Source organism: Plectropomus leopardus, chromosome 21, assembly GCF_008729295.1.
Source record: "Plectropomus leopardus isolate mb chromosome 21, YSFRI_Pleo_2.0, whole genome shotgun sequence".
Lineage (NCBI taxonomy): Eukaryota > Metazoa > Chordata > Actinopteri > Perciformes > Serranidae > Plectropomus > Plectropomus leopardus.
In genome coordinates this window covers 7,906,930-7,933,995 of record NC_056483.1, presented here as the reverse complement: position 1 = coordinate 7,933,995, position 27,066 = coordinate 7,906,930, and the positions used below count along the sequence as shown (strand labels likewise).

Genomic DNA, 27,066 nt, shown 5'->3' with positions numbered 1-27,066 from the left:
GGGTGGGTTACAAAAGAAGAGAAAGCAGTTATGTTCTGCAGCGTCTGCCGGGAGCAACCTAAGCTGTGTAATCAAATAATACCATTAACTAAGCCCCGAGAGCTTTGTGACCAGGGAGGCAAATCAGGCAAATATTTGGGGCCAAATAACAAAATTTGAGAAAACGGCCCCCCCATGGCAACTGATATTGGCATATTTCGGAACTATAAACCCCAATAAAGGCACAATGCAAGCTTCACGTGGAGCCCCTTCTCGCCTTTAATTCTGACCTGCTCTCACTAAATCAGCTGCATTTAACCAAAAATTTATTTTGTGATAAGCTAGGCTACAAACATAGCTAACTGGAAATGGGGAAAAGCTAGCTGACCTCATATCCAACCTGCACAAAATGAACAAAAATCAAAAAAGTATAACGTGGTTGCTCACTGACTGTTCTGACAAAGATTCAAGGCTGCTAACCTGTCGTGTCAACAAACTGTGAACATTGTTATATACAATCTAAATGAATATGAAATTGATTTGAGGTGAAAATGTTACATCTTGCCACTTGAAAAATATTGAAACCTGGAGCAACATCGCTTTTCTTGTGCTGCTTTCAGATGCCTTACACAAGTATTTCAACCTTTGCACCCTGAGCAAAATGGTGTGATTTCATTCAAAAACATGGGTAAAAAGGTAATGAGCAAGTTGGTAAGAAATGTTCCACAAATTGCAACATTTTTTTTTTACTAGATTTAGAAAATAATTTTTAAAAAGCTAGAGAGAATAAAGAAAACACTTGGGAATTTTTTTTTTTTTTCACTTTTTTCCAAGTTATTTCCTTTTTTTCTATTTCCAGGCTGCTCACCTTTCTGCAATCTGGTGGCAAAAGATAAAGAAATATCTGCTGCTGTACCACCAGACTACGGAGCAGCTTCATTCCTCAGGCTGTGAGACTCTTAAACTCTTCTTTCTATTGTTTTCCGATTTTGTTTTCATTTAAAAAATGACTCATACATCTAACCTGTACCTTGTACCTTTTTTTAAACTTGTCTTTTCTTCATTTTAAATAGATAGTGTTAATTTTCTTGTTTTTTTGTAATTTCTTGATATTTTTTGGATAATTTCTTCTGTTGCTCATTGCCTTCTTCCCATGTTTTTCGAAGAAGGTAAGCCAATTTGCCTGAGATCAAAGGGTTAAATTTATTATTTGTATGTTTGGATGCTTTCAACTCGTGAATTCTGCATTTGCAAACAAAATGACGAATGCAAATTACTGTTGTTTTTACCTACACAAATGTTTCTGTGAACGGTAAATTCACCTGTCCAAAAGAGAAGCCTCGACAAGATGATGCGGAAGCCTGTTTATAAACCATACAGCATACATAACAGTGCATCATCATGTCTTAACAGTTATGTCCTGGAAAGTGCACATATATATTTTTAGTGTACTTCTGCAGACTGCATGACAGAGAGGGAGATTCATCCGACTGCCAGAGTGCTGTGACCCAGACCCACTCACCATCAGTCAGCCCGCTACAGAGGCAGCAACACCCACTCCGCCAGGGGCAATATGTGAGCCGATACTGCCAGACAGACGGACCCAGCCGTGCACCGATGTGAACATGATCACACACACACACACACACACGGCTCTGAAAGAAATATGTCCTTCTCTAATGCCTTCACCTGGGCTCTGTTTGCTCTCGTAAATGTCAATATTTCCACAATCTTTACTCCTGCCTCCATTCTCCCTGACCAAAGGTATTCTGCCAGAGATCTCGATGCATCTCAAATTGAACTGACATGATTTTTTTTCTTTTCAGGCCACACAAACTGTATTTAAATGTACTAGGTGGGGGGAGACACCACCACGGTAGAGGGATGAAGTTAAGACCGATAAGTTTTCTGGAGGACTTCACGCCGTCTCCTGTGTTATCGGATGTGTAAGCTTGGACTTCATATTAGCTCTGCTGCTGGGACATGACGAGTGTGTATGTGCAGACTGGTTGGCGGGATATTGGCAGGGTGTGTGTGCGCACAGACTGTGTGTGAGGATGGACTTGTAGTGTGTATCCCACTCCCCCTAGTGTTTCTGACGAGTAAAACACTTACGTCATCTGAGGAGGGCACATATTATCCCCCCAGCCCATCATCATCCAAAACTACAATTTCACATCTCTTTTGAGAAGAGAATATTCTGTGCTGATTACTGTAGTAGCAGACTCCAACGTAATTGTGTTCAGTGTCTGAAAATCTCAACAACATCGAAACCGCCAGCCTCCTCTCCTCTTATTCTCTGCCTGAGATTCTCCTCTCCCTGCCTGTTGTCATATTTGAGTATCTCTTCTCCAGTCTTCCTATCAGGGCTCATCAGAGCGAGCGAGGGAAAGAGCGGTCCCCAAAGCAGGACGGCGTGCTCTGACCCTGCTCTCATACTCAAGCCGACTCATATTCAGACGGAGGCTTTCAAACATTCACCTGCCGTGGCCACAACAGCAAGAGGCACAATAGGCTTGCGTCACGTTCTCCGTCTTGGCTATTTCTACATGAATGCGCTTTCATTACTTTGTAAAAGGAAAGAAAACGAGGATAAACAAGCCCAACAAAGGAGGCATTTTTGTATTTGTCCTCTGTATAGAACACTGTTATCAATATGAGGCGTAATACAGTGTGGAAGCTTCATTTAAGGCATCTGTCTGTGGCTGTTTGGTTTAACGACCACAATGCACTGTGATCATGAATGTATGTGTAACAGGGTTAAAAATGCATTTCATTCATTCTTGGTTTTTAACTATAGTTGTGCATTTTATTTATCATTATTTATCATTTATCAAATTTCTGCTGAGTATTTGTTAATTTTATCTCTGAGTTACTTTATTAACTGATTTTTTTAATGTTTCCTGTGGAAATTAATTTGCTGCACATTGCCTCTTCTGCACCTCCTGGGTTTCTGTAGCTCCTTCTGTCTGCCCCTCACAGTGGCGTTTGCTGGAGTTGTTTAAAAAATTCAGCTACGCTGTTTTATTGTTTCCCTTGATTACTGAGCAATTTACGTCGTAATCTTTGATGTGGACCATTTATAATTTATACTGATATGTTAGTCAGCTGTTTTTATGTGGGGGTTTTAACCGCTAATGTAAGTTTTATTGATGTTTTTTATGTATTTTTTGTATTCTGGGGAGCTGCCCTGTGTCATGTGACCAGCACAGCGCTGCAATTTTTATCATTTAATTCCTGATGTAAAATGCTTTCTTTTTGGATCTTCTCGTTGAGTGTTGTAACTGTAGGTAACAATGATATTTGTGTCTATTTTTTACTGTAACTGTATGCTGCAATTCTATGTAATCTTAATGTAAATATTTACCTTTTTGACTTTTTTTTTTCCTTTACCAAAAGCTAAAGCTAACTAATAGCTATAATCTAATCTATCTATAATATAATAGCTATAAACATCAGTTATTACAGCTTGTTTTTAACAGGTGGAAGTTATTATACTACTATGTACTATGTACTAGTAGTATAATACTAGTACTATGTTAATTGGCATCAAGTAAACTATATAAATAAATAAAGTAGGAGCAGAGGTGGAGATTTTAGTGACCTGAAGACAATTAATGTGCCATTTTGTCTTCTGTAGGAGAGAATAAATGCATGAAAACAATTTCTTAAGTTGTCATCTATCCATGCCCCATCAACATCTGTTACACATGCAATGGTGGAAAAAGTACTCAAGTAGGGCTGTTCAACATATCAATATTATATCAATATTGTGATATGAGACTAGATATTGTCTTAGATTTTGTAATATGGTAATTGTTGTCTTTATCCTGTTTTTTTATTTATTTTTAAAGGCTGCAATACAGTAAATAGTGATCAGTTTTTCAGCCACGCTGTTTGGCATGCTAGCATAACTCCTGCTAATGTGTGCTCACTTTTTTCTTTGGTATAAATATCCCGACAGTGGTCTCTACTTCTCCAAAACAAACTGACCAAGTGATTTAAACCACTAAAAAATCTGTGTTTCTCAAACACTGTTTATCACAGAGGGGCTCCTAATTATAGCAGCCGATACAAAAACGCAAAATGCGAATGGATGTATCTAGAGCCAGAGTTTGGTTTGTCCTTGGACGAGGACCCACTCCCTAGGTAGATATAAATGGCTTATTCTAAGGCAACCAGAATACAATTCTTATTTTCAGATGACTACACACTAAAGAAACATACTTATTATATTATATTCTTTTTCTACCAATATATCTCCCTGAATCCTACATACTGGACCTTTAAGCAGACTTAATTGTAGCATTACTTCTTTTCTGAAAGATCTGAGTACTTGTTCCATCACTGGATGTATGAATGATTGCAGATTGCAATAATGTCACAGGCTATTCATCCACATCCAGATAACATCAGTCATTATGTGCATCAGGAGTTGATTGTGAGTGATGTGAAATGACGGGTGTAATAACAAGATAGACTCAATCAGTGCCGGCATGATGACATGTGCTGGCGTTCGAAACTAAATCCAAAGCTTTAAGATGAGGATCAGAGCGTCTCCTCGGTAGCATGTATTTTGAGGTCAGTGTGTATTTTGCGTGTTGAACACCAGATACTGTCTGAGAGTTTTCCCTCTCAGTCCCTATTATCCGAGTCACTCTGTGTCTACAGTTACAGTACAGCTGCAGACTGCAGTGCACCGGCTTTGGTGTTCATATGCTGCAGGTGTTACTGAACCACCCAGACTTCACTTCTCCAGCAGGAGTATCTTGAAAGGCTTGTCAGATCTTAAGCGAACACATCTCGTCTGCCTCCTACATGGTCTGACACCAAATGTACAGCAGAACCACGGAACAAGCACAAACCAGCCCGGGTTCAAGGACAGTTCGCCCGCTCATTAATATATTAACCGCCTCCTGCTGGACTACTTTCTCTATTTCCAGCTCTCCATCCACTGCTGCTTCCCTTTCTCTCTCGTCCTCTCTTTGCCTCTAACTGAGCGGCGTTTGATGGCTTGAATGCTCTCTTTTTGACAAGGCGTACGGTGACAATAGTGGCGAGGCAGTGTTTTGAATACAATGGAGACATCAGTGTGTGTCTGGAGGTAATTAGGCCTGATTTCTCTCCCTGCGAGAAGTCAAACACTCCAAAAGGTCAGAAAAACAACAAACGCCTACAGTCTCTGGCAGTGTGGCGCTGCATTTTCACACAAACAGTCCTTGCAGCGTCTGGACAACCTTCACTCTGTTTCTCTGAGCTCAAAGGCACAAAACAAAAACGTTTTTTCAAACGTGGCCAATTATCCTTTATGTAAACTAAAAGGTATATCATGACAATGTGTTTGTGTTTGCACATACGAGAGCTGGGTGAGGTCTGTGGCGTGGAGGTTCAGCCTCTGCGTCAGATGCTCCATCAGGTCCGAGCCCTGGTCAGCGGTGAGGGAGCTGGGGGGAGACACAGACAGCTGGGCGTCACTTTTGGAGGTCCACACCCATTTAACATACACGCAGCCATTCAGGCGTTAAAATACTATTTTTTTTAGGGAGATACTGCCACAATTCATACCCACAAATGGGTCATTGCACACAAGCAAAGCCACGGTTGCCTGAATGGATGTACCGCACACATGTACACACTCAGACGCATGGGCGCGCGCAAACACAAATAAACACACAAAGAGTCGTGCCAAGGGAAAAGGGATCAGCTGCCTCTTCAGGCTTGGTAAATCACCTGCTTTTTTCCAGCAATGAGACAAACAATAAGGTGCAAATGGAACCTGCATGAGGTGTAATGGCTGTATCATATGGACGCGCCTTTCTCTCCCTTTCCCCTCTCTCATCTTTCTTATTCTTCGCCCACATTCACTTTCTTCCCCTCACGCACACGTATACGCTCAGAGTAAAACATGATAACACAAAGTACACAAACACACCGGGGGCACGCACGCGCCCTCACGGTGAGATGAGAATAATAAGGTGCAAATGGAATGGAGGTGAAGTGTAATGGTGGTCTGATAAAGCCATGCCTCATCTCAGCTCAGTCCGTGGCTGCTCTCTCACTCAGAGAGTAAATCGCCAAGGAAATAGACCAAACAAAGGCAATCTGCAGGCCAACGCACTGGATGGAGGAAATGAGAAGGGCACACACGCACACAAACACACACGCACACACACACACAGAAAAGCTACTTTATTGCTGACAGCTTAACCTGGAATCACTGAGAGTGCCAAGTGACTGCAAGGTGACATGCACCTAAAAGTCATGGATCATAGTGAGACATTGTTCGAATTTTGTTCGCAGAGAGCCAATTCCATGCAGTGCTGGGTATTGAGTGCATTATCAGCTTTTATTTTTTTCAGCATCCTCTCACGTTAAAACAATTTTACAGTTATTTTACATTATTCAAGGTTAAAATTATGCGGAGATATTCTTTTGTTTAGCCTGCGTTTGACACCACAATACAGCAGCTCTTTTTTTCCCCCCACAGCAGAACAGTGTACTGTGCATGAGTGGCTGATTCACTCTACCTTTGAGAGAGTGGGTGGCTCTTTTTTCTCCACTTTTTGAGGGGTTTTTTGAAAGTTAAAGATTCACCGAAGCAATTCCAGACACGTTTGCATCCCTCTGCGGTAATTCTAGCAACTGGAGAGCTCCAGGAGTGACTTGGTTGTTGATGCTAGCACTTTTCCCCTTGGGTTTCTCTCTGTCTCTTTCTCTTCTATCCATACCTTTCCACTCACCCCCTTCTTCCACCTCCCTCCTATTCCCCAAACCTCCCCACTACCACCACCACCACCACCACCACCACAATGTCAGGAGCTGTCAGATAAGCAGGTTTGCGTAGCCTCTCTGCAGGGAGCCAAGGAGCTGGGGATAACAACCGTGCAATCATGAGGTCTGCAGCAAATGCAGACCTCTCTATAGGCCAACTATAGGTGTCCGCTCGGTGGGCTGAGGATAGACGATGAGGAGGTGAAGATATTTTATTCAGAAGGTGACCTGTTTCTCTCTCCTGACATATACTCACCTATATTGTGTGCTTACGTCTTAATCTGCGTTTCTATATGTGTGGCAATAAGGTGACGAAGATTGTGCCCATCGCACCTTTATGAGCCTACGTGTGTTGAGCAGGTGAAGGACAACGCACCGACACCAGACTTGATAACGCCATAAAGGGATTTGAGAGAGGGCCAGGGGCGAAGACACAGTCGATAGGAACTTATCTGTGCTGAGCGCGAGCTGACTGAGAGGTGAGAGAGAGAACTTGGCTACCCTTCCCGACAAAGTATCATCATTAAAGCTGTAATACGGCACAGTAATACCCACACACTGAGGGATTTATCATCCTTGCTATTGTAATCAGGTGCAGCACACACCGAGGATTTCAAACTGCGGTATTCTTTTCCATAAAGACGTGAATATGTGGGTGGTTTTAGACAGAAATTGTGTCTCTTAAAGGCAGTTTTAAGTAACTGAACAAAGCAGACATATGCTCGGTATTAAGGTGTAAAATGAGTCTTGCCTTGAAACTGGTCCAACAGGCTGACGACTGGTGAGTGGAGCAATAAACTATGATATGAAGCTCTGAGCTACATCATCAAGTCGGTTGATAATAACCACTTAAGAACAAGAGAGGAGCTTTTACAAGGTTGTCGCTGATGCTTTTTGCATGCAAGTTTTGGAGGACAGTGTCTAAGGGAAAAAAAGATCATTGACATACTGTAGTATATTAATCTGTTGACAGAGTTTGCACAGCTGCAAAGCTGCAGTAATATTAGTGCATTTCAAAGACGTTCTACACCTTGGGTCTTTAACAGAGGGTCTGCCACCCATAGGTGGTCCTAAGAGTTACTGCAGGGGGGGGGTTGCCATTTAACTATGGCACATAATTAAAATTATCCTAAAAAGAATTATTGTTTGTTATTTAAAGTTTTTAAAAGAACTTTTCAAATCTTAAAATATGTCTGAAAAACACATTCACATGAATCTGTTATGTTTTCCTATGAAAAGTAATGCACTAAAATTCATATGTATCCCACCTAATGATTTGCTGGTAATTAACCACATATTTTGGAGGGCTGTGATAACATGACCAATGCGCTGACGGGAATTAAGACGGAAGTGGTCCCGAATAAGGACCCCATAGGGCACAGTTTGAGTCGGTGGATGAGGCCGGTTTTTGAAACCATGTGAACTGTGAGTCATTTTAAGATGAAACATAACATATAAATCCTAATAAAAGGCACCTACTCATTCATGACTACTAGTCAGATCCCTTTTAAAAAAAATTAACCCAAATGAATTTAAGTGCAAGTAGTCAGTTCAAAGTGCAACCCACCGACTGTTCAACTGAATTTTTATGTATATATATTTTAAATAAGCAAATAGTGAGAAACCTAGTATCTAGGTCCTCAATTTCTTTTTTTTTTAATAAACTATACTTTGTGACAACTTAAGTTCCTCATACTGTGTGTAAATATTCTTGACCTAAACATATAATATTGATCTGGACATTATGATTTAGAATTGTTATTACAATCAGAATCCTTCTAATATTAATGTAGGACTTTGTTGCCATTAGTTTGATGTAATACTATGTAATATTGATTGAGAATATTTTGATTAAGAAATGATATTACAGTCTGATTATTCAAAAATCAATATGGGATATATCTGAGTCAAACTCACTCTGAGCCGGTGATGATGTAGCCAAAATGTCTGTCCTTCCCTCTGCTGGAAAACTCCTTCACCCCGACGTGGACCAGCTGAGTTTTGACTCTCATGTCCTTCTTTTGCGGCTCCTCCAGCTGCTTTTTCCCTGCTGGGGCCTGATCCCCCTGCATCCACCTCTGGATCTCTGAGTCCACCTGTGCGTCAGGCCCATCTGCACCGCCAGTTAAACGCAGGGTGGAGCCTTCCTTTGCCGGCGTGATCTTCCCCTCCCAGCGGAGGGCTGCAGGAACCTGCCCCTGCGTCGTGCGGCTTTGGACATTCTCCAGTCCGACCATTTTCCGGAGGGGAGCATGTGGTCCGACATTGAGCCCTGGAGCATCACCGAAGGGCTCCATGTTGAGGTAGTCCAGCAGCTTGGAAAAGAAGTCTGCGTGCTGTGTTGAATCAAATATTTCTCTTTAGAAAAGCAGCAGCATTTTCTACTTCATCATACCTATGTGTTTATTACATTCGGAGCAAAAATTAATTATTACCTTGAATAGAGACTTTATCCTATTAGATATCTCAATCTTTTAAAATGTATGAATTAGTATTGCATTCACTGGTGTTTCTATGTCTAATTGCTAGTTCAAGGTCTGATGACATGCTTTATCGTGCAAATCACTAAAGGCTGCATTCAGTTGGTTTTCTTGCTCACTAAAAGTTCAATAAACCATTCATTGCACCATGCATCACTATTGTCATTCATATTACTTTTGAAGTTACATTAAATGAAAATATTGAGGTGCGACAACTCTCAGGGAATTGTATAAAATCCTGCAGGTGCTTTCAAGTTGTAATAATTCAAAAGTGAATGCTAGTCTGCACAAAAACTTTCAAATCATCCCTATTTGAAGTAGCATTCATAAGTGAACAAAGTGTAAGTTTGGACATGTCTCGCTCCCTGAGAAACCAATTTGTTGGTTGAGCAGAGTAATTTTAAATTCACCTTGTCAACAGGCTCTTTGTCTTCACCATCTATTTGTGGGCCTGGAAACAAACACAAGTTATGTGAGCAGATTGTGTGAAAACTGAAGTTCTCTTTTGTATTGAGCAAAGATAAAACTGTTATGACTTAAAATGGAAGACTCAAAAATACATTTGGCATGAGAATTACACAAACAGAGCATTATTATTGTATTTATAAACTCGACCTACTCTTATATCTATGCCTACACATAACGTTGCCAGCTTTTAATCTCTCTCAACGGAAGAAACACCGACCTTGCTGTTGCATTCTCAGCATGTCTTCCTGGTTTAGATCCTGCCCTTTGTCTGATTTCAGGTCCTGGTCTTGAGTCAGTTGCACAGCAGCCAGTGGTTCCTTGTTACCCTCCATGTCCCCCCTGGAGTCAGCAGCTCCCGGTCCTGGCCGGGCCCCAACCACAGGCCGCTCCTCATCCACCTCCTGCAGTGCTCCTGTGATGACCTCAGCCAGATGGTCCAAGTCTTTGCCCATCAAAGCCTCGAAGCTGACGCTGTGCCTTCCCAGCTGGTTCACCATATTCTGGATGAATCGCTCTGGAAAGAAAGAAAGAAGAATTTGCAATCATACTATATCAATTTATAATTTTGCCATTATATTTAAAATATATATAATGGCAAAAAAACAAAAGCTGAAGTGTGAAAAAAACAGATCTTACCGTCCATGACACTAAGAGGCTCTTTGGCGGTCAGTCGGTTTGAGCCAGCCTTGAGCAGAAGTCTGTCCAGATTAGGCCTTTGGGTTTTGGAGCCAAACGCCACCTGAGACTGCGGTTCTGCGTGGTCACTCTGAGCTGGTTGGATATAGCTGAGGTAGTGGAGCTTTCCATTGGGCCACGCAGCCTTGCCACCCAGGGCACTCTGCTGAGTGCTCGGTGCCTCGGCAAGAAGCCGTTCCAGCTGGCTGGAGAGCAGTTTGCTCCTTCCTGGATCCTGGTTAGAGAAGGTTGTACTGAGCTTGGGGTGTCTGCCCTCTCCGCTCTGGGTGAAGACTTTGGTGACTGGAGGATGGCCAGCTCCTTTCTGATGGCTGATGATGGTGGTCTCTTTCCAGCCCTGCTGGGGTTTTGACCGGCTGGGCTCCAAGTGACCTTCAGACTTGATGTCTTCATTCTACAACACAAAATGTCACATTTAGAGCATTGTTTATATGTCAGATATCATTAAGCCATGCTAGCAGCGTGGCTCTAGGGATGGCTGATAGTCTAAGAAAGGATCCACCCCTTTTGGTCCAGACTCAAATAATTCCAGACCCCTCTCTATCAGTCTCTACTTATTTAGAGTGGAGGCCAAAGAACCTAACCCAAAATCTAAATTAAGTGCTGTTGCTTTTGCGTCTCTAATTGATAGACTATTAATTCTTCTTAAGTGTAAGGATGAAACATTGGCCACCTACACTCATTGGATTAAACATGTAATGCAGTTTTTGTAAATAGAGAACGTAGATCCACTCTGAGAGGATCTAATGACATTTTTTTAAGGCCTGGCAGCCGTTCATCTGACAGGTTAAGAACTGCAAACTTGATATAACACTTTAGTGATGTCTGGACTTGAATTCTGCAACAAATGTAATACAGTTTCTACTTTACTTTCCTTCTCTTTCTTTGTATTTATTTATTCATTTACCTACTTGTTTTCATTGATGCTGGGAGGCGAGGGTGGGATGGGGTATTTCATCTGCTGTTTTTTAAAGTTTGGCTGACATGCTCACTGTTGTGAACATTCATGCACATTGGACTGCTAAATGATATCTGCATTTTTTTTTTTTATAAAAAGATGAATCCTGATAATGCTGGTGATCCCCCGACTTTTTCTCTAGCACCACCATAGGTTTACATTTTGGTTAAGACATAAATACCTGAAAAACAAGAGGAAATTCACAATTCCTTAATTGTAGTACCTTTTTCTTGTCTATACACAGTACTCCTTTAAATGGTAACTTTGGTATTTTTCAACATGGACCCTTTTTTCCCATGTTTTTGATTCTAAGTGAATAATGGGAGTAACTCCTTTTGAAATTGGTCCAGGTTTGATCTCTGCAGCCAGAGGCTGAGAAACAGGCTTTAATGAGACCGCTCGGGGCATATGTACACCATATATGTCCACTAAAAATTTCTTTTTGCCACTGGCAGGCAACTCTTTAACAAAAAGGTCTTTCTCTGTAGGGACTCTTCCCATAGTGTTGTCAGACACTTAAAATAATTTGAGTCTGTCAGTGGCAAAAAAAGACAAACGCTTTTGGTTTATGTAAATTGATGGTGCACAAATTGCCTGAGTGGTTACATTGCAGCCTTTACCCCAGCTACAGACTGCAGCCCTCTCCCTCAATACTGGATCAGTTTCAAAAACTGTTGTCTCCATGTGTCAATTAGACACAAAAACATGGGAAAATAGAACAGTTAACCTTTAAGCTCTAACCTTTAATCAGTTGGTTATGACCAAATACCTTCAAAACTAATGCGATTCAACCTTAGCTGTACTTTGTATTTAGTGCTAATTTGCAAATGTTAGCTTACACACCAATTAAAAGGATAAATATGATTAATTCTATACCTGCTAAACATCAGCAAGTTGGCATCGTCAGTGTGAACGAGTTAGCATGCCAATAGACAGCCTCACAGAGCTGCTGTAGACTTTTAGTCTTGTTTTGCTCATTTCTGTAAAGCTAAAGTGACAACACTCACATGATGTATCTCCAACCTAGTTTCAGCTCTGCAACAGTTTTTTTTTCTCCCCATGAGAACATTAGATAGGTTGCGCTGGGTCAGCATTGTTGTGACAGGCTTTAGTATAAGAAGAGAAGCAACCTGGGCTCGACGAGACAGGACAGGATATGAATAGGGATTCTAGATCAAAGACAACTGCCCTTGGAAATTGCATTATGGAAATCATAGATGAGATAGTGTCACTCAAAGAGTAATTTCATGCATTTCCACAACAAACTTTAAGAGCATATCCCTGCTGTCAGAGAAGTAGCAGCAATCCCTTATCTAAAAAGAAGAAACTGTGAGTCATCTGATTTCAGATTTAACCATATGAGTTTATATTTGACACATGATGGATTGTGTGTTTACATCACAATGTGCTGGTACACAGGCGTCGAGAGGCCTTTTAACCATTTGGCACTGTAGTTGGTATTATTGCTGGCACAAAAAATGTGCGATTTGGTCCTTTCTTCTCACTGTGAGGAAGAGAAATCATTCTTCTCTTCTGAATCATAAGAACCCACGCTCCAATTCAGCGTACAGTATACCCGATCCACTAAGCAGCATTATTATCCGTGTCGCTGCTGCACTAATACGAGCTATCTCCCCTGGTGCCATTTTCTGTCCTTCAAATGTATATAGAGAAAATGTCAGTCTTTCCAAGCCCGGCATACTGAGAGGCCATAATGGCATTAGCACAGCGAGACGGGGGTGCTCTGCCATTCATGCTAACCATGTTTGCCTTTTTCCATCACACTACACAACAAAGGGCCTCGTCTCATCAATAAGGAAGGTCCTGAACTCTTCAACTTTGCATTATGGCTGCAATGACACAGCAGCAGGAAGCGGCGCGGCTATGAAGGATGCCGAGCACATTTCACACAAAGCCCGGGTTCCACCCTAAATATGAGGATTGAATAATGTAAAGAGGTGATGGAAGATCTTTGTGTAAAAGGGTCCCTGCTCAGTGGGAGAGGGAGGAGAAGACAGAGAGCTAGAAACAAAAGCGGTGCGGGGACAAGAGGGCAACCCCGGCAAAGACATACAGACTTTTTTTCAAAGGAAAAGGAAGAGGCCCTTCTATAATTTAGCCGTGGAAAATGTGTTTGTTTTTTGTTTGTTTACTTTGTGGACCAATAGTTCTTGCCTTAACACTGGGCCTAAATACTATATCTGTGAGAATTACATTAAGACATAACAATACGCATGTTTTTTAAAGGTTATTTCAGCTATTTAACAGGATTGGACCCGTATGTTCAACTATTCAGAGATTTGTTAATTGGGCAGGTATTCACTTTTTATTTATTGGATTCCAATATTCAGTTTTGGGGGCTTTTTTGGGGGAAATGAGGATTTAGAAATGATAAATAAATATAAATTGAAATATAATTTTGATTTAATTCTGATATTCTTCGAATAAATTATTTATTTTTAATTTTCAATTACATATAACTTCATATTTGAGGTCTTATCTGGCTACATACACCCTCAAACACACAAACAGTAACGGGGCTAACTTTTAGCATCACACAGCTAACATTACCTAACGATTATTAGGCGGTTTAATGACAGAGTAAAGCTGTTTTGGTGCTGGGGTGAATTTGTTGGGACGGTTACACTGCTCCGTGGTGGATGTTAGTCGCTGCTGTATCTGTAGTGTACCCCTTTAAGCCCTTCTTTAAAACTCAGCTGTTATTAAATTGCATGATTTTTTTGTCACATCTGTCCAATCTACTCCAATCAACAGCAGCTACAAGTCTGTGGTGTATGAGACTCTCACCTGGACGCTGGCTGCCAGATGGTGGATTCCTGGTTGTCCATCGGCCTCAGACTGCGGCAGGAAGCCCAGGCCCGTCAGGTACTGCTGAAGGTTTCTGTTGAGTTTCTTGTCTCTGGAGCTGCTGTAGGCGGTCAGCGGGCTTGGAGCTGTGGCCTGATGGCGGAGAGGGACGGCCCTTAGCTTGGAGAGCTCTTTAGAGATGACCTGCTGGGTGATGTCATCCTGCCATGTCAAACCTGGAAAACAAAGATTGAAATTCCAAACGAGCAAATAAGTGGCACATGATGCAGAGTTTAAAGCCCCTGAGTCAACATAACTTTTTTAAAAAAATGAGACTTCTACAGATCTCTTCGGCTCAGAAACTAGTTCGGCAAAGAAATGAAAGCAGATAACCCTGATTTGGCACACATTAACTGACACATATCAGATTAAAGATAACAAATACATTGATATAGATAGAACAAATATATATCAGATTATACAGAAGAATACAGAATTCCAAAAACTACCTAACTGTTCATTTCACAGAGATGGGAGAGAGATGAGAGAGAAAATTGGGCGTGGAAATGATTGAGGATGACTGATATAATAAATAGGGAAGCCAGGCCAAAACTACCAGCTCCAGTTCCTGGCTCTGTTATTGATGATTTGTGACTCCAAATTTGTTTCCAGGAACAAAATTAATGTTGGAGGCAAAACGGAATACTATGGTTCTACTTTCTGGACTTTAAAAAATATTTTTTTTTCTTTTTTCATAAGCTATATCATTACTTGACATTCCTAAGGAGATAAAATTAAAATATTTGTGATGGAGGTTGATTCCTCTTTGATTGCCTAGTAAGGGTTGCAACAGTATGAAATTGTCACGGTGTGATAACAGCCTCAGAAAATATCATGTTTCACTGTTAAATCATAATTATTATTATTGTTGTTGTTGTTGTTGTTATTATCATCATTATTATTATTATTAAAGGTCCAGTTGGTAGGATTTAGGGGGATATATTGGCAAAGATGGAATTAAATATAATAAGTATATTTTCTTTTGTGTAGTATCATCTGAAAATAAAAATCCTTCTATTGTTGCTACTATCGAATGAGACGTCTGTATCTACAAGGGGAGAAGGTCCTCCTCCGTCAAGATTGCCATGTTGCACAGCCAGGTTTCTACAGTAGCCCAAAACCCAGAAACCAAACTCTGGCTCTGGGAAGAGACATTCACATAATCACATCGACCACCATAGTTACCAGCCTCTCCCCGTCAACAGTGTTAAAAAACACTTATCTTTTATCATGAAACTGTTTTTTTCCGTCTGAAGAATGACTGAAGGAAGTCTAACTTAAATTTCATTTGGTTGTCATCTGCAATCTTTACCTCTGGGCGCTACTAAATACTGTGGACAACAATACGATATTTGTCAATATTACAGTCTACGATGATAGGATTTCGATTCAAGTTGATTCAATTTGATTTAGGGGCCTGCGATCGCTATGGGCCGATATATGCTCCTTTTACATAATAGGTTACAGAAGGAGCTGCCACCCCTTTCTTCGCTTTTGGCCAGAAAAGATAAAAATGACATACACATAATTGGAAATATTTAAAACTGGTTAATTCTGTTTGAAAACACTTTCTGGAAAAAAGGTTTTCATTTTAACCATGATCTTTTTCCCTAAAACTTCAGGGCTGTCTGACTTGAAGACAAACTTCTCCCAACATCCTCAAAATGTAGATTAACAACAATATGTTTTCACTAAAGTATAAAACTCAATAATAACTGTTAAGGAACATAGTCAAAACACCTATATTTTATAGGTCACATTTCCCCCACATACAAAACATGCAAACATTATTAGCATTAGCTTATGGCATTTTACATTGCATGAATTAGCTTAGCGGCTAGCGGACTTTTCCTCTACTCATAACCAACTTACTTTATTTATTCTTTGTCTTACTCACCGCTGGTTTAAGTCCCTGTGTCTCGTAACAGAACAGCGCGGATGATTTCAGTCTACATGCACATTTTTTTTCAGTCAGCACTGCTGAAACAGAGCAGCTAACCTAAAGTTAGCTAGAAGTCAGTAAAGTGGCTCAGTGTGTCGGGTACATCCTGTTTCCTCAGTGAGGCTTTTGTTTACATATCACGTGCGCTGTCTTTTGACGGGCAGTGTTTCCGAAAACATTTCCACACTGATGATTTATTCCGAGTAAACAGCGTTATCCTCATTCATCTTTCTCTAGGCTGCTCGCCATCATCTGCTGGACGCTATGTGATGGTAACACAGAATTTCAAAATAAGAGCGCATCTAAAAGAGGATGATATGGATCGATGTTTACACTTTGCATTGATGTTACGTGATCCTTATTTAATCGATATATCAATGCAGATCGATGGATTGTTACACCCCTAATAATTTCACAAAATATTATTTCCTGACAGACATCAAACTATATAAACTACAAATATATGTTTTTTTAATAACTCCAATATAATAATGGTAGAATTTAATACTCTACATTAGCAAATGTATGATAATAGTCAATTTATGCTACTTCCATGCATATGTTAAATATAGGAATAGAAAATTGTTTACATACAGTTTATGCGGCTGCATTATGTAACAAATTGTACGTCATGTAAAACTGTTAGAAAAAGTGTACAAAAATCCAAACAATATCATCGATATTTTTTGAAATATTGTTCATTTGGCACATTATTCCAGTAAACTGTGACTGTAAAGTATTTATGTTCCGCACCTAGTCTATTTTTCCATAGTTATCTCAGCTTTATAAGGTAAACAAACAAATAGCAGGATTTAGGGTCAGCTTTAATTTCATTTCTTCTCAAACCACGGTTAAGAAAAACTACAATAAATCTACCTTGTACCTTATAAGTTTAAATCCAAATGACTCAGAGGAGGTCCAAAATTAAGACACACTTAAAGGAAGCAACGACTGCACATACACGCTCATGCACACATGTACGGACACATGTATACACAGACATGTACACACACTGACACACACAGCCAGTCAACAAGCCTGGGGAGAATGTCACACTGCGGCCTGACGCCTTGCCAACATCTCTGCTAATTGCCAACACATAGTTGGGATGCAGAACTCCTGGGCAGGGGCAAAGCGCAGTGGTGCCAGGACCAGATGGAGCTACCCAAGCAAAAAAAAGATACCCAAAACATGGCCCCATTCCCAATGAGCCAAGAGGCGCAGCATTCCATCGGCAAAGAGCATAGAAATACCACCGATGTACTTTTTTTAAGGAGCCAAGATGTTCACTGATGACACTTCATTTCAGCACAGAGGCATTTTTTAATGAGAAAGAAGTAATTATGTTGTGTCTTAGATTCTTTGCTGCCACAACTTTTTTTTTTTTTTTTTTTTTTTGCCGGTCTCATCTGAAGAAACAATGCAGCTCTTAATGATGTGGACATATTTAATGGCAATAAATTAAGACGATGGGTTTAAAAATAAGCAAAAAATGAAAAGTATCAACACCGCAGAATGTCTTCATTAGCCTGGTTTCTCACCCATGGACTCTGGGTACTCTCATAGATATTCATAAGCACCAGATGAGGATCTGAGCAATGCAGAGCAGCTACAGATGCCTCCAGTCATTCTTGGCAGCGCTGAATGGAGCACACAGCAGCGTATGTTGTCACTGTTCTGGAACGCAGCTCAGCCATCCATCCGCACTACAATGACAGTTAACTACCCATGGCTTAACCGATGTGGTGTATACTTGTTATATATTAGCGCGCTGATGATCATTTATGCTATCATCAGTGGTGATGGGGAAATCAGGTCTGGCTTCAGCCCTAAAGGATCCATATGGCACCTGCGATTAACGGGTTAAACGGGTTCATATGCGATGGCGCCACAAGCTGGCTTCATTGACTGTGACACCTCTATCCCCCTGCCTCCTGGGGGATGCACTTATTTTTATACATACCATGTTGTTGTGTCTGTGATGGGCACACTTGAGGGGGAAAAAAGGTACGCTGGCACAAATTACAGCATCAGAATGAGCCTTTTCGTGAAAGAAAAAGTCAGGGAGAAAATTGGTGGGGCCTTTACGGTTGGATTCCTCTCAATCAACCTCTCAGCTGATTATCCTGGCACTGAGGAGCTAAATGTCATGCAAATTCGCCTGCAAGTCCAGAGAAGGAGCAGGTTCCATCACCAAGTGCTGCCGGGTTTTTGCCTGTTAAGGATAGCATGCCTTCTCAGGCAAATGCCTCAGTTAATTAACGCCTTGCCATTAGCGCAACAGCTTTCAAACAAGCAAGATATTTCTGTTGGCCTCCTGTCTGTTTTCTGTGTGACACAGAGAGAGAGAGAGAGAGAGAGAGAAAGAGGGGCCTCCTAAATATTCAAAGCCCATTAGATGGGATCCTGTCTACATGTCTTGTAGTTTCTTCTGCTGTTTTTGAAATGCAGATTTTCTCCTTTCCCTTTACTTCTGTCCACCAAATGAATTTGAAGCATTTATGGAAGAGAGCATTAATAGTTTAGTCCTACCTAATTAGGCAAAATTAAATGTGTCAATCCAAACTTGACACTAAAATTAAACATAAAGTGCAATGGTGAGGCAGAAAATGGGAATATGATGTGTACAGTGTCATTTTCATTCCTAATGACTAATTTCTCTAATGTGTAAACAGAACTTTAAATTTGGAGTATCCACTGGTCTAAAAGTAAGAAAATACCAAGAAAAAAAATTATTACAATTTAATGGAGAATTATAGGAGCCATTTGAAGTTGTTTATCTCAGTTTTCAATAACCAGATTATATAACATGACAAGTCAATAAATAAAATTTTACGATTAAAGGTCCAGTGTCTACAATTTAGGGGGATTAAGTGCTATCTAGTGGTGAGCATTGCAGATTGCAACCAGCGGAAACTTCTAGTTAGATTTCCTCCAGTGTTCTTAACAGGAGCCAAATTATCCACAAGGGTCTCTTCCTCTCCAAAATAAATGAACTAGGTGATTAAAACTGGTAAAACACTGAAAAAAAAAGCAGTTTCACATTAAAAAATCTGCATTTTCCTGACACTGTTTGTCATGGAGGGGATGCTAACTATGGTGGCCAATGAAAAATGCAAATGACCCTATCTAAAGCCAGCGTTTAGTTTGTCCATTCTGGGCACCCGTAGAAACATGGCAGTGCAACATGTCTATAGATGAGGATCTGCTCCCTGTGTAGATATAATTGGCTTATTCTAAGGTTACCAAAATACAACAATTTTTATTTTCAGATTAATACACTGAAGACACATCCTTATTACATTATATTATATTTCTGCCAATATATCCCCCTGAATTCTACACACTGGACCTTTACTGCAAACAATATAAATCATTAAGAAACATTGCATTTTTATTCGGGCGAACGCATTCGCATAAAATTCCAAAGGGACTAGTATTTCTGGTGCTGACTAGCGAGGGTAGCAATGTTTAATCGACAAGCAGACAAATTGTGCACATCCCTACTTACATCACATGTTTTTTTACCCATTAACTTTGGCTTTATGGTCTTACAGATTACATCAACTCTTCACTTAAACTGTATGATGTTTACATTGCATCATGTCCCCAAAATCCAGATGGATATCTTTGGAGGCTTCTAAAAGAGCATTTAAAATAAAGTTCTGTGGCTTTGAACAGAGCGTGACAGCCTGACCAGCTCTACTGCAGTCATTTCATATCACCATTACTGCAAAACAGTTGGTGAACATCCACAAGGACACAAATGATTATTTGCCTGTGGAGGAAATCATTTCGTTCAGAGTAAAAATCTGCAGCAGGTTTCTTTGAAATGATCCTGCTCCCTTCGTAGACATGGACTCACACTGAACGGTTCAATAAAAGCACTCTTGTTTTCCTCATAACAAGTCAAGTTTTCACATGGCATGTTCGTGTGTGAGTGTTGTCTGACTTTTTTCTCTCTAGTAACATCTAGCAAGGTTGTCAAGGAACAGACAGAGCAGAATATGAAGAGGAACAACAATGGTTTCTGTCGATTGTCTGTCAAAGAAAACATGTTTGTGCAGGAAGCAAAGTGAAACCGTGGGTAGCATGTGGTTTCTGTGGCACTAGAGTGACATAATGTCAGTTTATGGTCACTGATTCTCCCTGACTGATGCCTCCTGTCAATGGAGCTAATGCAAATGTCACAATGCATCATCTTACTTCACTTGTCAGTACTATGAGAGTACCCGCCGCTCCGCACAGGGTCATGAGGTCAATCGACTGCAGGTTAGCGTAGTTTTACGCAGTAGATCAAGAACACCAGGGTTAGTTTCTGACATGATTCTTTCTGATGTCATGAGATTGGAGTAGGATTGGAGTAAATACTGACCAGGAATTGAAAAATATAAGAAAAAAACCCCACAGGATTAACTTCTCTCTGTCCTGCAGCCCAACTTACTTTGCTAAACCCAGACTAAGCTAATGCTAACACTAGTTGGTTTTGCTGGTTTAGTTTCAAAACAAGAATCCTCTAAATAGCTCTTACAATTTGCCCCAAAATTTAAAAAAAAACAAAACATATCTTTCCTCTTACCTTACCTGTCCCTCATAACAAACAGCACCTATCACCGTGCAGAGGGAAGTGGCGTCTACTGCTAGCTTACTTAGCCCCACTGAGCTAACGAACGCTACAGCTCAGCTGAGGAGGCCGCCGGTAGTATGCTCCTTGTTCTTACTCTTACAAGAGAAAACAATTTAAGGACAAGGTATAATTGCTAAATCTGGGAAACTAAACACTACCTAACACAGGTTTCTGTGGGACTGTTGGAGTTTAAAAGTCCCCAAATCAAATTAAGCCCACAAAACATTACCGTTAGCTAATGCTACATCCCTTGCATTCGTAAAAAAAAAAAAAAAAATGCTAACACTAGGTTACCACTGTACGTAAGTATTAAGCTAGTTACTTAAAAGGATAACTTGAACATCGATCAAGGCGATAAGAACTATCTTCAGTGACAGAAACCATCTTTGGGAAATATCAATTTGTTTTGTACTTTGAGTTTTTAGCAAAATATGTTGCTACTGGTACATTTTCCATTTCTTCAATATTCCATGCATGTCTCCTTATTCGTTAAACAAAGTAATAATCAATGTTTCCTCCAAACATACTTCTTTGCTACTATATAAGGCTGCGACATCACCAGCCAAAGCTCACCAAAGTTGAACTCTGCACAATGCAACAATGCTAATTTGCTTTGCCACCAGAAGCAAATGTCCAACTTGTCCCTCTTCTTGCACTGAATGGAAGTGAATGGGAGCTAAAATTTTGATTTCCCCCTATGTGTGACTGTGTCCTTACGAACGATAGCGTGCCCCAGGGACAGCATTTTTCTGTAGGCCAACCCGGACATTAACACTGCCCAGGATCTCTCGTCAAAAAGCCGATAGAATCTCTCCCTTATATTTCAGATTATTGCAGAAAAAACGCTTTATGGTAAACAAACGTTTATGATTCTTACACATTTTGTTCAACAAGTTCATCTTCACAAATCAACACCACTTTCAGGATTTTTTTTAAGCCTAAATGCAAAACTAATATTAAGCTATAAACAAACAACATTACCGTCACGTCACCACCACTACAAAACTGGCTGATGACAGTCTGTAGTCTAATTTAGCTACTTGTTAGCAACCACCTTTTTTGAGACACATAACAGCATCGAAGTTCACATTGGCTATTACTGATGTATTTTATGTCAAAGAAAAAAAACATAAAAGTGTCAAACTAGTGTTAACCACAGACTTTATTTAAGGGTTCTAACAAAAAACCCATTTTAAAAAAACCCACTTACTTTGAGACGAGGGAACTGGCTGTGCTGAAATACTACCTATGTCTGGATTTTAGGATTCATTACTGTGGTTCTCTATAGACCACTACTGTAAAAGAAAAATCAGTAAAACTGTTTCTATTATGAATTTTTGATCTATGGAGGTTTGACATTTGAAAACCTTCCTCGAGACAAGGAGAAGCAATTTAAAAATCTATGACATTATAACAATGTAAAGTCTACAGGCAGAGCGGGAACTTACGGGCGGGGCCAGCAAGAGAAACACTACAGTACATATTTAGTGGGCCGCATACCCATAGAAGTATACCCGTAAGCTAGAAATGCTTTTGGCGTATTCCAGGTGAGCAATTCTCATTGGACTGAATAGGCGCATTTTTTGGGGTCCAGTATCAAGTTCCAGACTAGACAGACTGCCCTGCCTTGTTATGTTTGCTGAGCTATGATTGCTGTTCAGGAGCAGTGTTTAGTAAACGCTAAATAAAATGCTCCATCATTATAATATATTGTATACATCAAATTAATACACTATAGTTAGCGAGTTGGCTCCTTTGTGTATCCTCACACAATCCCAGTCTGCACACACATTTAGCCGAGCCATAATGACTCCACAGCAATATGACAGCAGCCTGGCTATGAAATGTGTAGACACACTGTGGCTGCACACGGTGAATACTAACGTCTGCTTGGCTTTAGGTGCTGTGTAATATAAAAGTCATTTGCAGTTGGATGACAGGGCCTTGCATTCAAAAGGTATTGTGGTGAGAATTTAATACCAGACATTGTGCTCTGCCAATGGGGACACATCCAGACAACCCAAGCCCTTTTGTACAAGGGTCAATTTCTATTGATCTGAATGACACTGGTGTTGTGCGGTGAGCAGAGATTGTGCGATTTCTACCTGCATCTCTGATGCAAGATAAAGAGGATTGTAAATCGATTCCATTGATGTTCCTTCCCATTTTTTTCTCCCCCCTTCATCTCTTCAATTTAAGTTACAGTACAATGATCTCAATAACCCTGTCTGGGCTTAAAAAAAGAGAAAAAAGTCCCCAACGTCTCAAAGATGACACTTCAATAGCTGTTGAGGTGATAAGAATAACGTGCCACCGAGCATTAACAGTGCATTGTGGACTCATCCGGAGATAATGCTCTGTGTCTGTGGATGTGATTCTCCAAGACAGAAAAGGGGAAAATGATTCAAAGTGATGATGTCATGTCTGCGGCGACTGTAAACGGGTGTCTACAAACACAAGGTCAGAGTCTCATGATGAAAAGCATATAAAGAATTACACAGAAACGGAGCACGGAAAAAAAATTACACACCGGGTCTCTTCTCATCCTCTTCACTCTCATTTGTTTATTTCTAAGCAGTAATTAGAATAAATGTGTGGTCTCGCTTTGCTTAATATTCATCACTGAATTTTTTTCACCCTCTTTTTTTTGATTTCCTCTGGCCGGCTGCTTACCCTTAATGATTTTCAACAGTGGTTCACGCCTGTTAAAAGATATTAAGCTCAGAGTGGCCTGCAAAGCCAATTATATTTGGAGAGCTGATGTTTGTGGTCACGGTCTGTGTTGAAGGTGTCTACTGCCCCCTGGTGGGGTGTGAGTGCAGTTACAGGCTGCTAAATGTGTGGAGAAAACATGTAGGAGAGTTAAATCTCACAATTTGTCTGGTAACAATTTTTCCTGGGTCTTTAATTTTCTACAAATGTATTTTAAAAAAAATTCCCTGAGGAGATTCCTAGACAGAACCATGTAATTATTTCAAAATATAAGGAAAATATAGACACGGGTCTTAGACTGGATTTTGTTTAAAAACAGCTGTTGACTGAGAGGAATTTTCTTGGTAGATCTGCCTCATTTAATCCCAAATGAATGTTTATCTATGAACTGTCTGAAACCTGATGGGCTGACTGATTGGATTTCTCTGAAAAACAAGGGAGAAGGCAATAAGCATCAAAAAAGAGGGGAAAAAGACACAAAGAATAATATTTTTTTTAAAATATGTAATTAAAAAAAAGTACAAGAAAATTACCTAAAAATTATTGGAAAAAAAATTGAAAAAGCACATGACCTGAAAAAATGGCATAAAAACATTATTTTAAATGTGTTAATATAATATTTAGCTATATAGTCCCTATGTTAAAAATAATTTTCCAACTCTACTAATTTCTTGCAATTTGTGGAACATTTCTTAGCAAGTTGCTCATTGACTTTTCTTACATGTTTTTTAAAGGAATCATTGAAAATAGGCATCTGAAAGCAGCACTAGAAAAGTGATGTCCCTCCTGGTTTCAAAGGGTTAACTATTATTGGCTCTTAACTCTTCATATGTGTGAAATTGAAGAGACAAACTGCATAGCATTTAATACAAAACAAATAACTAGTTTCTTTCAAGGAAACTTTCTTGAAAATGATCAAGAAATTACAAGCCCATGAAACCATTTGGGTCATATGTCAGGGGTCTGCAATGTTTTTCAGGTCAAGGACCCCTTCGCTGAAAGAGAGATGGAGCAGGGATTTTGTATAAAACGGTGTTGAGATAATTCATGAATATTTTGGGGTCTTGCTGAGTCAGCAGCAGTTGTAGCATGGCCAGGTTTGATAGCCCTTTGCACCCTTTGCATTTTTGCCGCTGGGATGAACACCGTGTTCAAGTCTCTGGCTTGAAAAGTTAAAAACCAATCTACTGTGGCTCACAAGAATTTCCTTATACTTGGATTAATATTGCTATAATCTTAGTTACTGTATACATTACATTCTGAGGATATTTTAGTGTTTTAAGTCACCATACTAATCTGTGTTTCAGAATAACGTGGAAAGATTTCCATGTTGTTATTTGGACTTACACATTTAAATTTGTATTACTGCATAAAGTAATTATTCTTTTTTCTCAGTATTAGCACCTGATCTATTGCATTGTTTATATATTTTCATGTGTATTTTTAAGTTGGTATATTTAATGTTCCCTTAGCCTCAAGTGAGAGTAACTGTAGTTTGCAAAGTATTTGGCATTGCTGTGAGGGAAGGTGTTAGTCTAACAGAATCAAGTTAACGTGTGAAGGCTGAGTAAACAGAGAAGCTGGATGTCCGCTGTCTTGCCGTGTTAGTTTGAATTAATGAAGATAAAACAAGAGAAACTGTAGCACCTTATTACTCACAAGCCAGAGGGACACTACCGAACACTCAAGTAGGGTTGCAATACAGATAATTGTCCAAAAAGTGAAAAAAGGTGCTAAAGTGCCACACAGAGAGCACAGTGAGATTTGCACAAGGATTCATAGGTTACAGTTTCCCTATCATTAATGTTGTGTACTTCAAACCTTTAAAACCTAAGCTATTGGTTTGATTTCTTTCAAAACATGGGGGAAAAAGGCAATGGCCAACTTAGCCTGAAAAGTCCAAAAAATTTTGTATTTTACAATTTTTTTTTTTACAATTATTAGAATATTATCTAATCTAGGTAAAATGTCCTGACAACTATAATCATAATCATTATAATTAAATATTTTAAATTAAAAAAAAAATTTTTAAATTTTTTTTAAGGCCATTTTCTTGATTGTTTTTCATTTTTAATTTTCTTTTATTGGTTATTTTCAGGTAATTTTTTACTAATTTCCAGCTGCCAGATTTCAGTGGGTTAAATTAAATAAGTAGGTTTTATGAAAAAGGCCAATTTATCTTTGCTAATATGTTGGATTGATGTTAAAGTGTATTTTCAGTTACTTTTTTTAAGAAGAAGAAGAAGGGAAAAACACAAATACACCTAAAAAAATGAACTATTAGTAACTATTATTATTATTATTATTATTATTATTATTATTATTATTATTATTATTATTATTATTATTATCAAGTAGTAATTTGGTGCCCCCCTTGTTGCAGTCCAAGGTCATATCTCTTATATACATCACATTCAATACATTTTTTAAGGTATTTCATAGGCAGCGAATACTTTTCAGAAGAGTTTTCAGTTAGAAACAAACAAGCCAGAGCCATTTGTTTAGCAGTTACAGCAATGGATCCATAACAGCAGACTGCCTGGAGGCTCTAGTCATTTCTAGCTGTTGTTCACACTGTTACAACCATCAGCAGGAGGAAGCTCTGTCTGCCACAGACAGAACAAGACATGAATATAAAATCAGCCATATTAGTGTGACAGTAGTGGCTCCAGGTTGGACAACTTGAACCTTTAAATTCGACTGTAACTTGAGCTATATTGTTACCTCTGTTATAAAGACGTAAACACACTGTATTCCCCTGAAGATGTTACAACAAACACATTAGCGGCTGCCATTGATTGAGTAGGAGAGACTGCCTAATGTGATTACACCGCACACCTCACAGTTACTCATCCACAAAATTAGCTCTAAATGTCCCACCAGCATACAAGCCAATTAAATTGGCTGCTGGAGTTAGGGGATGATGGCAAAAACAATGGCCCGATATGAGTCAAATGACCTGTTCTAGCTCAATGGTGTTGCGCCGTGCTAGCCAAGGAGACAGCTTGGCTTATTTGGCTTGCGTCACACAATGGCAGTTAAGTAGCATTTGCTGTAAGCCCTGTACGAGACTGATAAAGGAAGAAAAGACACTCGGACAAAGACAGACAGACAGGCAGGCGTACCTCTGTGAGCCAGTTTCTGTAGGAGGATCCTGAGGCGTTGCAGAGCAGAGGAAGAAACATCGTATGTGTACAGGTCTGCAGTGGCCAACTCCTGGCACCTTCCAAACACTCCGTCTACAGAAAAAGAAAAACAGGTTCATGAGGGATATCTTTTGATAGTTTCAGATATCTCTCACAAGCATTTAAACCTTTAAACCCTGAACAACCCTGTTATTTCTTTCAAAAACATAGAAAAAAGGCTACAAGCAATGCAGTAATAGATGTTTCACAAATTGCAAAAAAATAAGTTAAAAGCCAGGCCAATGTATTTGCGGGAAAAAAGAAAAAAAAAAAAGCAAGGAAAAAACTATATTCATTGCTATTTATTATTAAAAAACACATTTGCAATTATTTTTCAATCCTGTTCCAGGTCATTCCTTTTTTTTAATTTAATTTTTTTT

The 27,066-nt window shown here is 39.7% G+C and overlaps 1 protein-coding gene across 1 annotated transcript in view; it reads right to left on the bottom strand.

Annotated features, from left to right (window-relative positions):
- Window positions 1–27,066, bottom strand: part of ptprn2 (protein tyrosine phosphatase receptor type N2) — a 147,652-nt gene that overhangs the window by 94,898 nt on the left and 25,688 nt on the right. Inside the window, exons 3-9 of the mRNA XM_042510638.1 lie at window positions 26,627–26,740; window positions 14,161–14,396; window positions 10,335–10,788; window positions 9,916–10,212; window positions 9,641–9,681; window positions 8,668–9,086; window positions 5,337–5,423 (exon numbers count right to left, since the gene is read on the bottom strand). Coding sequence (XP_042366572.1) covers window positions 5,337–5,423; window positions 8,668–9,086; window positions 9,641–9,681; window positions 9,916–10,212; window positions 10,335–10,788; window positions 14,161–14,396; window positions 26,627–26,740 — 1,648 coding nt within the window. The remainder of the gene's footprint in view (window positions 1–5,336; window positions 5,424–8,667; window positions 9,087–9,640; window positions 9,682–9,915; window positions 10,213–10,334; window positions 10,789–14,160; window positions 14,397–26,626; window positions 26,741–27,066) is intronic.